The 10,350-nt window shown below is 51.0% G+C and overlaps 1 protein-coding gene across 3 annotated transcripts in view; it reads right to left on the bottom strand.

The window, feature by feature from the left end:
* The window catches only part of RAD54L2 (RAD54 like 2), a 68,042-nt gene that overhangs the window by 2,703 nt on the left and 54,989 nt on the right, over positions 1-10,350 (bottom strand). For 2 of the 3 annotated variants that reach the window (XM_088171621.1, XM_014869704.2), the window contains 11 exons: positions 9,718-9,969; positions 9,063-9,181; positions 8,645-8,760; positions 7,609-7,708; positions 7,083-7,288; positions 5,708-5,883; positions 4,787-4,983; positions 4,480-4,676; positions 3,921-4,010; positions 3,253-3,345; positions 919-3,037 (listed from right to left, as the gene is read on the bottom strand). In XM_088171621.1, coding sequence (XP_088027747.1) covers positions 2,052-3,037; positions 3,253-3,345; positions 3,921-4,010; positions 4,480-4,676; positions 4,787-4,983; positions 5,708-5,883; positions 7,083-7,288; positions 7,609-7,708; positions 8,645-8,760; positions 9,063-9,181; positions 9,718-9,969 — 2,532 coding nt within the window. In that variant the 3' untranslated portion in view covers positions 919-2,051. Of the gene's footprint in view, positions 1-918; positions 3,038-3,252; positions 3,346-3,920; positions 4,011-4,479; positions 4,677-4,786; positions 4,984-5,707; positions 5,884-7,082; positions 7,289-7,608; positions 7,709-8,644; positions 8,761-9,062; positions 9,182-9,717; positions 9,970-10,350 lie in introns of those variants that run through there. The other variant, XM_014869705.2, reaches the window with a different exon arrangement.

Here is a 10,350-nt window from a genome sequence, read left to right as displayed (position 1 = left end):
CTAGGATATGTTAAAGAAGAAAGCACTATTTTAATGTTTGTCTTTTTAAAAAAATAATTAAAATAATTTGCATAGCTAAACTGTTGATCTAAGGCTTCTATGAATGGCGTGGTTATGTTTGACAGACAATGTCCATTAAACAGAGAAAGACACTAGGAAAGCCCCGTAACATTTTTTATTGTGTTTCCGTAACACACGCGTGCACACACAACCCTCTCTCTAAGGAAGGGAGCACCCCTTTGGTGGAGGATGTCAGGACATCCTGCCCTTTCCTACACCTACTTGGTCCCAGCAAACACCAGTGACTGCAGTTTCCATGGCTTATGGGTCCCCTACAGGCTACCACCAGCTCCAGGGACATCCAAGGCAGGCGAGCACAGCTCCTGCATGGTGACACCCACATGTGACACGGAGATTTCCTGGATTTCAAGTGTCCATCCTAGTGCGTTCACACACACAGTCACACGCTCCAAGTCCAGCTGCACCTGGATATCCCAGCCTGTCCCTAGGAGCCCTGGCTCTGAGGAGAAGCTGGGGTGCTTGCTGGCAGGGCCAGGACCAGGCTCTGTCCTCCTGGGGCTGAGCAGGGGAGCCACTCCCTGCGTGGGGAAAGGCACTGCCCTAGCAAGAGCTCTTTTCCCAGCTCCATACAGCTCACAGCTCTCCTCTTTCTCACTGGGAATGAGCACAGAAGGCTTCCACATGTGCTCCTCCCCACAAAAAGGATTCCATCCTCCCTCCAGCTGCTCAGCATCTAGAGCAACTCCTGCTCTGGCAGAATGTCCCAATGGAACACATCCATCCAGTGCCACCTGGGTCAGCCACAGGCCATCTCCACAGCTGGCCCTGCTCCTAGGCTAGACTTTGGTCAACCATCTGCTCCTCCCCACACAGACAACCCAACAAGCGACCACTGCATGATGGAGGCCAGCTTTTTATTTTTTTAATATGGAAATTAATTTAAAAGTAGAAAGAAAGACTCCCCAGACAATAAATATGCCTTCTTGAAATAAATTAATGTAGAGATTCTGTGCAGGGGAAAGTCTCTCCAGTCACAGATTCAACAACAACTGGCACTGGTCCAGTGTCCCCTCCCAGCCTTTTCCACTGCCTGGTGCTGTTCAGAAGCAGCAGAGAGCCCACCCACCCCTGGATCTGGTGGGCCACAGCAGGGTGAGACACGGCCTTCACACAGCCCGGCAGGATATGGGGAAGTCAGCAGGATTCCCCTCTGATGGCCACCAAGACATGTGGGATTGCTCCACTCATCTGGCCTGGCACACAGAGGTGGCATCAGACCCACAGGGCCAACCTACCTTGGACGGGACCCTCCAGAAGGGCCTGGGGGAAGCCTCCACCAGAGCCCTGGCACAGGAACCTGCCTGGAGCCCTCACACTAGTCTCATGTGAATTTGAAGAGGGTGACAAATTGTGGGGTATTTTCTTTTTTTTATCTTTTTTTTTTTCTTTCTTCTTTTATTTGACATCAATCCCCTCCCTCCCTGCCCCAACATACACAATGTAGATGCCTCCCAACTCCCTCCCCATCAAAAACACTTTGTCCCCAACCTCTGGTGGAGTCACCCCCGGCCCACCCCTCTCGCAGTGAGAGAAGTTCACAGATAAGGCAGTTCATGTGAGAGGGAGCTCGGCCCTGCCAGCGCCTCCAGGCCTGAGAAGGGCAGTGACTCACAACACCAAGCCTCCACAGCGAGACAAGACAGAGAACAGAGACAGACAGACAGACGGAGCGTGGGGGGAGGCACTCCTACAGTTTGCATTGCTGCTTCCCTCCTCCCCGGCTCTTGCTCCCTCGGCTCTCAAAGGTCCACTCTATCCCTCTCCCATCTCCCAGCCCCTAATACAATTCTTATCCTTGACAGCTAAAGAACAACAAAACAAAACGAAAAGAACAAACCACCCCCACGCCACACCCTTTGCATCCTTCTCCACCCACTGCCGTGGCCCAGAGGGAAAATCCTGACTCCCAAAAAGGTCCTGCAACTTTTGCCTCCTGGCGGAGCTGAGACCAAGCAGGAGCTGGGCCTTTTTTATTTCCCTGTGATCTCTATGACATCGTCGTCTTTGTCCTCGTCATTAGAGCTGCATCCCACCTCTGGGACCTCCTGGGGTTCAAACTGAGGCACCTGGGACCGAAGGAGACCCCCAGCCGGGTAGCCCGAGTGAGGGGACACGTAGCCAGGGTAGGCAGATGCCATGCTCCTGGGAAGGCTGCTAGGCAAGATGGGGGCTGGGAAAGGAGCGAACATCCTGGGCTCGGGCAGGAGTGACTGCGTGAAGGGAAGCGAGTAATTGGGCAGCACCCCTGTCAGAGAAGGGTTTAGCATGAATGAGGGGACGCTGGCGGTGGCTGAGGTAGCAGCAGAAGAGCTGGCGGTGCCGGCTGTCAGCAGAGGGTCAGTAGTCACAGGGAACACCAGATGAGGGTCTGGGAGTAAATTGGGCAGCTGGTAATAAGAGGAGCCAGTGCCCATGTACAAGGAGTTTCCTGGCTGGGAGGCAAATGGATGGGTTAGGTTGTGGTTTAAAGAGACAGGAGGCATGGTGAACCCACCAGAGACGGGGTACCCGTGTTCGTACGGCTGCACGGACGATGGCAACTGGCGCTTCTTCTGCTGCCTCCGGGATTGCTCCTCCGGAGCCGACGGCGACGTCGACTTGCGCTTGTTGCCCCGTAAGTCCAACACCGGGTGGGCATCGCCGTGCTGGCTGGTGGCTGGCAGGGCCGAGGACACGGAGGGAGCCATGCAGGGAGCCCCCAGGCGCTGCTCGGCCCCCCGGGCGGCGCCGGGCGCGGTGTCTGTGCGGGCGCCGTGGCCCTGAGCCGCGGTGGTGCTGGGAGAGCTGTGTCGGGACTCGCGCGCGGCCGCCGCCTCGGCGTACTGCTGCAGCTCGCTGATGATCTCGGGGCTGTCGGGGGAGATGGGCCGAGTGAGCTCCTCGGCGCTGGGGAGCTGCGGGGATGAGGCACTGTGTCTGCCATTGCTCGTGGACTCCAGGGAAGAGCTCTGGGAGCCTGCAAACAAGGACATGGGACAGGTGAGAAATACGACCCCAGAGGAAAACCTGCAGGCCAAGAGGCAACAGTGGAAAGGAGGATAGGAATATCTTGGGATATGGCAGGGTCAGCTCTCAACACATACATGATGGAATACACCAGGGAACACTGCCCCAGACACTCCAGCAGGAAAGCACATGTGCAAGCCCCACACAGCACCCACAGGCCCCTACCTGAGGCAGCTGTCCGACGGTCTTCATTGCCCTTTGGCTTCCCAGTGGTCCGTATGGCAAAAATCCGACCGTCGCTGGTCCGGATGTACGTCCCTGGAACAGAGGCAGGACAACTTCATTCAACAACTTCATTGCAACTCCAGTCTCAGCTCAGGACCTGGATCTATGAGCCTGTAAGGTTCCTTGGGCAAGAATAGGACAGCAGTGCTGCACGGGCCCAATGGAGGGCTCATATCCCCTTCCTCATCCCTCACTTTCACTCTTTCAGCTTTCCTGGACTGGAGATCAACCCCCTCCCAGTGTGCCAGTGGGAAATGTGGAACTTCACACCTGAAACAGTTTGCTCTGGGAGAACCAGAGAATGTTTGGCTGCCTCAGGACTGGCAGTGAGTGTTGTGAGCAGGAAGAACTGAGCCACAAAGTTCAACAGCTCCTCTCAGGGAAAAGAGCAGCCACAGCTGCAACAGCCGAGCAGCCTCAGCTGCAACAGCCATGCAGCCTCAGCACACCCAGCACATGGGCTGCAACAGAGTCACTGCAAACTCTAGACCTCCCTCCCTTCTTGTTTCTTTTTTTCTCAAGGGATTGATTCACGCCTTCACATAATTTTCCTTCCTAATTAGCACTGGCTAGGACCCTATCCACAAATCTTAGCAGGACAGAATTACCTTTTGTCCCTCTGATGATGTGGATGCTCTCGCCAGCACTGATTCTTGCTTGCACATCAGTGGATGTGTTTGTACCCGGAATGACAATATCTGGCAGTGGGGAAAGAAACAGAATAGTGCCCATTAAACTACATGCCAGCCACAGCCAGAAGAGGGCAGGTGCACCACCAACCCCTTTTTTTGCAGTGCAGTTGTCTCTCCTGTGTGCTGTGCTATAAGCAAGCCCTAGGTTTATTTCTACACAGCACAAGAAGGCAGCAGAGGCTCCAAGGAAGCAAAAGCCATGCTGTCCTGGCATAGCATCTCCAGAACCACCAGCGACAGAATTGCAGGTCCTGTCAGGGAAAGTTCAGTCCCAACAATCCACCAGGTCCATGGTTCTTGTATACCTGCAGGGAAAGTCCTCCAGGCACAGAGGAACTACTCAAATGCAGAGATACATTGTCCTTTCCTCTGGTGCCCATCTGCCCACAGCCCATATGGACATCAACAACTCACCCTGATCCTCAGTTCACCATGGGCATCACGACCCAACCCACTTTGAGCAGCAGCAACTCACCTGTGGTGGTAACAATCTTCTGCACAAAGACACCAGCTCGCTGTAGGTAGTTGATGGGAAAGTTGACAGCAGGGTTGGAACTTGAGGTTGATCCTGCACTGCCCATGGGGACATGCCGGGGCATCATTGGAATGGGGGTGGACTGAACTGGGCGGACGCTTGCCACTGGTTTGTCCTCACCCTTGAGGGCTGGTCGCCTAGTGAGAGAGGAGGGAGGAGAGTGCAGCACCCATCCCACAGTGAGAAGCATCCTCTGCCCCCTCATTCCATGTCTACAGAAGGGAGAAGGGAAGAGGCAGGTGCTCACCAGTTCCTCTGGCTAAAGGCAGGGATGCTCGTCAGACTCTGGTCACTGGCTGGGTAATACTGTGCGTAGGACGGCCGGGTGTAGGGGACGGACGCTCGCTTTTCCTCCTCATAGCTCTTCTTGGCTGCTTTCTTCTCTGCCTTGGTCAGCTTGTGCTCCTTCCGGTCGATCAGCAGTGACTCGTGCTGAAAAGGCTCCTGCAACCCCACAGCACCGCGGTTCTGGCACCCACACACCGCAAGAGGGAACCAGCACACCCCGAACGGCAGCCCGCTCCCTGCGGCAGCCTGCCTCCTTCCCAGGCTGGCAGAGCCGGCCACGGCAGAGCACGTGCGGGGGGCACCGCTGTCGATGTGACCAAGGCTCATCTTGAAGGGTGACAGTCAGCTAATGCCATCACCTAGCAGCCAAGGCCATCACTTACCACGAGCACACAGCAACACCCAGGAGCTTTGGCCAGGCCAAGAGCACAAGCAAGGAGCCTGCCACGATGTCACACAGCCCCCAGAGCCCCACAGCGCCTGCAAAGGCCCACTCTGCATCACCCCACCAGTGACACTCCTGACAGCACAGGCCAGTGCTGCCTGTCCCAGCTTTGGTTTAAAGTCACCCCAGGAAAACAGCTGGCGGCAAGCTGGGATACTCCACTGCCACCTTCCTGCTCAGCATCAAGTTAAAGAAAGGAGTGCCTGACAACCTGCCCCCAAACCTGTACAGGACAGAGGTGTTTCTAAATGAGTGGAAGATATCACAGGGAAGGGCAGGGATCTTTGGGTCCTCTCTAGAGAATTTTCTGCCTATTCCCACCAGCACCTAGGTGCATCCTTCTTGCCACATGGCCCCTCACACTGCTGGACTCGTCCTCCAGGCCCACTCCAGGCTGTGAGGTGCAGTGCCAGCAAAGAAGCAGACAGGTCTTACCTTGGTGATGAGGTGAGGATACTTGAGACAGGCTAATTGTAGAACAGACTCCTTCATCTTGCTCGGATTGAGGGAGAGCTGAGCAGGGTCGGATTCTTCTTCCACAAAATGCAGCAGGTTCTCCACCTCCCGTCGAGTGAAGTTCAGCACTGGGTTCAGATCATCCACCACCCGATCTGGAAAAGAGAGGGAATGGAGTAAAAAGAAAAGGGAAGAGATCAGCACTGCTCCCCTGTTGCCCTTGCTACGCTTCTGTCCTAAAACAGCTCCCTCCTTGCAATCTACACAATCCTCAGAATTATTCTGTAAATGTCAGGTCAAGGAGAAAATCATCATATTCAGAGCTGAGCCTGTTTGACCAAGTCAGGCTGACAAGTGCCTGTGCTCCAGACTGCACAGCAAAGCTGTGTGGGTCACCAAGCTCCTGACAAACAGGAACACAAAACTAATTATGGATAATGTCCCACCTCATGTAATAAAGCTGTAAACGTACACATCCTGGGACAGAACTGCAGCCACATCAGTATGTGTTCTCCCACAAATCCCACCAAAAAGGCTCAAATTAATAACTATGTACTAAAAGCTCAGAAAAGCAGCCACATTCCCTCACTCACAAGAGACTGAGTGTCTCTTGAACATCCCCTCCTGCACACAGGCCAAATGGGAGCACACAGAGAAAACACCTCTATCCAGGACTCTCCTGGGAGCCAGGCCAGCTGACAGAGGACTCCACCTCAAGTGCACAACAGCAAACTGAGCTGATCATGCTGGGCTGCTTGGGAGTTTTGAGCAAAGGACACAGAGCTCTCTTTGGGTCACAACAACCCTCAGCTGCACATTCTAGGAGAGCAGCTTGACAACTGGCACAAGCCAGCACAAAAGATACTTTTGGTACAAAGGCATGTTAGAACCACAATGAATTAATTATTCTTGGCACCTAAGCAAGCACTATCCGTCAAAGGTATCAATATATGTTTTAATTTAGCTATTTTCCCTCTCTTACTGCAGGAAAAAAGGAGAAAGAGTTATTTAAATAGTAACACCCAGTTTAAGATGAGCAATATCCAGGACAGAGGGGAAAACAGGATGAGCAACCCCTTGAGTCTCCCGATCTGTTGCAGTAGCCAGAAAGGAGCAGAGGAAGAAAATGGCACAGCAGAGGACTGGCACCACAACCTTGCTGCAGGATACTCTACCACCATGAATTTCTTACAGGATCCCATGTCACTGCCAACTCAAACACAGCCCTGGGATAGTGCCTGTCACCTCTTTGCCTGTTTTTCAACCTTAAAAAAAGAAGTTACAAAACCCACAGAAACTTCCAGGAGCTAAGAGGAGAAATCTCAGAGTGGAACGTTGTGCTCTCCACGCTTACCTGACATGCCTTGCTTGGAGATCTGACGGTCATAGATCTTTTTCTCCAGGGTGTAATCAGAAACCAGTCTGTAGATGTGACACGGCTTCTTCTGCCCGTAGCGGTACACCCGACACACGGCCTGGGCATCGTGGCACGGGTTCCAGGAAGCATCAAACACCACCACTCTGTTTGCTCCAATGAGGTTGACACCCAAACACCCAGCACTGGAAAATTAAGGCAAATTTCAAACTGCTGTCAATTTCCAAAACTTCTAGGCAGGGACAACCATCACAGCCAAGAGTCCATAAAGGGTATATGGAAAGTTTCCTCCAGTCAAACTTTAAACCCAAGTTTGGTTTCCAAGACTGTTAAACTGTTGCAGAGGCCTAAAGCTGAAATCCTACATCCCTAGGGAATTCAGAAGCAGATGGCATTATCATCTCAGGGACAGCATATTACAAAGGAAGTTAAGAACTGAAACCCACATGCATCCAGAACATCAATATGAGTCCTCCCCTGTGCCCTGCTGCTCCAGCCAACTCACCGTGTGGACAAAAGGAAGAGCCAAACAGAGGTGTTGCTGGGATCATTGAACTGGTTAATCAGCCGTTCCCTTTCTGAGGCAGAGGTGCTGCCATCCAGTCCTGAGAAGAGAATTAAAGACACAGGTAAAAGCTCTGTATGTTTGGGGGATTTCTATCAGAACAAACCCACTTTCTGAACACTGAGCTTTGAAACTGGTTCCTAACCAATTCAAGTCATGTACTCCAGATCTCAACTGGACCACTCTGTACCTGTAATATGCCCAAAAAGGCAGGTGCAATGCAGCCAGCCAGGCTGGGACTTGATCAACTGAAAGATCAAGTAAACATTACTCAAGGCCAGGCCTGGGACCACTACAACACATCCAGCCCTTTAAGGCTCTGCTTTAGGCAAGGTGGATAGCAAGCAGGAACAACAGGAACAAAGGCCTCATGCATGCAGGAAGCTCTAGGAATCAAGAGAAAGCAAAATTGTAAAGTCTTTGGCAAACCCCCTGCTGTTCCTGGGCAGCAGCTTGCTTCTGGCAGCTCTGCAAAATTCAGGAACACTATATCCATCACTCTTCTCAGTCCTGGCCTGCAAAGTAGCCACACAAAGCAACAAGCCATATCAGAGAAAGATTTAAAGCTGGGGAAGAAGGAGAGGAATTCATAACCTTGAGCAAGCAAAACCATTCCACAGTGATTCTGGTTTTGGATGCAAGATCTAACAAACAGCCAACAGGATGCAAAAAGCATCTTTTGCAACTTTAAAAAAGCAGTAGTGTGTAAGTGAGATGTCAAAGATGTCTAATATCTTCTAAGTAAGATGTCAAAAGAGGATTTGGAAATTACTGCTTAGTTGCTATTCAACTGACAGTGTCTTCCAAAACAACAGAAGTAAGAACAGTCTGAAAGAGATTCATCAGAAGAATGCTTCAGCAGAGCATCTTCACACCCAAAGATAACTAAAAGAAGATGGTGGCAACTTTCAGGAACTAGTCCTTCACGCGATAAAACAGTGTCCCAACAAAAGAGAGGAGGACTGGATGCACTCACTGTAGTAGTTGATGTTTCGGACCCAGTTGTGAACCCCTCCATCTGAGCCTGGAGGACTCGGCATCGGTCTCTTTGCCAAAAACTCTTCAATGACAGATAAGGTGGACAAGCTCTGGCTGCAAAACCAAGATCTCTGTTCAGGAAAAAGCCCTCTAGCTGCAGAAGTGGAGTATCAGATTCCTTCCCCAACCACGACAGTGCTGCTGGTTGTCAAACCCTGTTTGTGCAGCACATCCCTCGCTAGTAAATGTGACAGCAGCAGAAGTATAAAATCCACGGATGAAAATCCACATTAATACAACAAAGGAGAAAAGGGGAACCACCACACCATTCATCCTCTGGAAAAACCTCCCAGTATCGGGGGATCCCATTACTCCAGTATTTAATGACTACAGGATCAGTTGGATACTCTGCTTACCTGAAGACCAAGATCTTGTCTCCAAGCTTCACACTTTCCTCAATTAGGTGGAAAAGTAACACCATCTTGGGTGAGTTCTCCAGGACTCCAGTCTGGTAATCACATAAGATGTCTTTGGCCTACCAAGAAATGGGAGACTATTACAGGTGGAGTCGCTCATTCCCTGTTTAGTTCAACAACTCTGTCTCAAGGTGAGAGAAATAAATCAAGGCAACGAGGTTATTTACATCCAGTTGTTCGAGGTGACAATGTTACTCCCAACTACTGCTGCACCTCCCATTGCAGAAGCTCCAAATGACAAACTTCTTTGATGAATGAGTGTCCTCTTAACCTCTCATGACTCTTTCATCTCAAGAGCTTCCCTCCATCCTTCTAGATTTACCAGCATCTTATTTAGATCAAAGTTCACCCTAACACCTTTATTTAGAATAACGAAGTCCACGGCCTTTTTGGAGAGATGAGAACAATGACATAAGAGTGCTGCCTGCACTTCTACCTCATGAGAGTCAAACCCCTCCTAGCATCTCACAGATCTGCTTATCAAGATGTGGTAAAAAGAACTTAGGAGGAACCCACAACTCAAACAGAGGACTCTCCTCTTTGCTTTGCTTCAGAAAACTGTCCAAATGAAAAGCTTCCCAGTCGTGACACTCACCCACTCATAAGTTACGACCTGATTTGCTCTCTCCTGAAAAGGGTTGAAGCCAACACTCTGGAGGAACTTGCTATTAGTAGCTTCTCCAGCTGGTGATGCCAAAGCATTACTCTCTGTTTTAACTTTAATTCCCTGAGGCTGGCAGCGGGAATTAGTGCTTGCTGTGCCAAGGTCATCCACATCCAAATCCTGCTCGTTTGCCAGATTCTCCTTTTGCAGAGCTTCATACAACACATCTGGATGGTTCCAGATCTGAAGGGATAAAGAAAGGAAGTAGTTAGACCTGCACTGGTCTGCTGCTCGCCAATGACTGTGACCTGACAGCCCCTACAGCTATTCAAAGGAAAGAACTAATACTTCTTCTGGGCTCTCGTATCTTTAAACATGTCCAATTCTTTCCGTGAGAACAAACAGGAGGTCACTGTGCACCCCACACAGCACAAAGGCAGAGGAAGCTGCCTGTTTGCATTAAGCAGGTAAGGTTATGGAGTTTAAGATATCAGCCCAGATTGTTTCAGCTGATGCCAACAAGTTTCTTGCACAGTTTGAAAGGGACATTTAACATCCCTGCATCCCACTTCTGGAAGCAAAGACAACAATACTGTTGAACCACTGCAAAGCACTCTGGGGAGA

The sequence above is a fragment of the Sturnus vulgaris genome, chromosome 11 (genome assembly GCF_052056855.1).
Source record: "Sturnus vulgaris isolate bStuVul1 chromosome 11, bStuVul1.hap1, whole genome shotgun sequence".
In the NCBI taxonomy this organism is placed as follows: domain Eukaryota; kingdom Metazoa; phylum Chordata; class Aves; order Passeriformes; family Sturnidae; genus Sturnus; species Sturnus vulgaris.
This window is presented reverse-complemented; position numbering and strand designations above follow the sequence as displayed.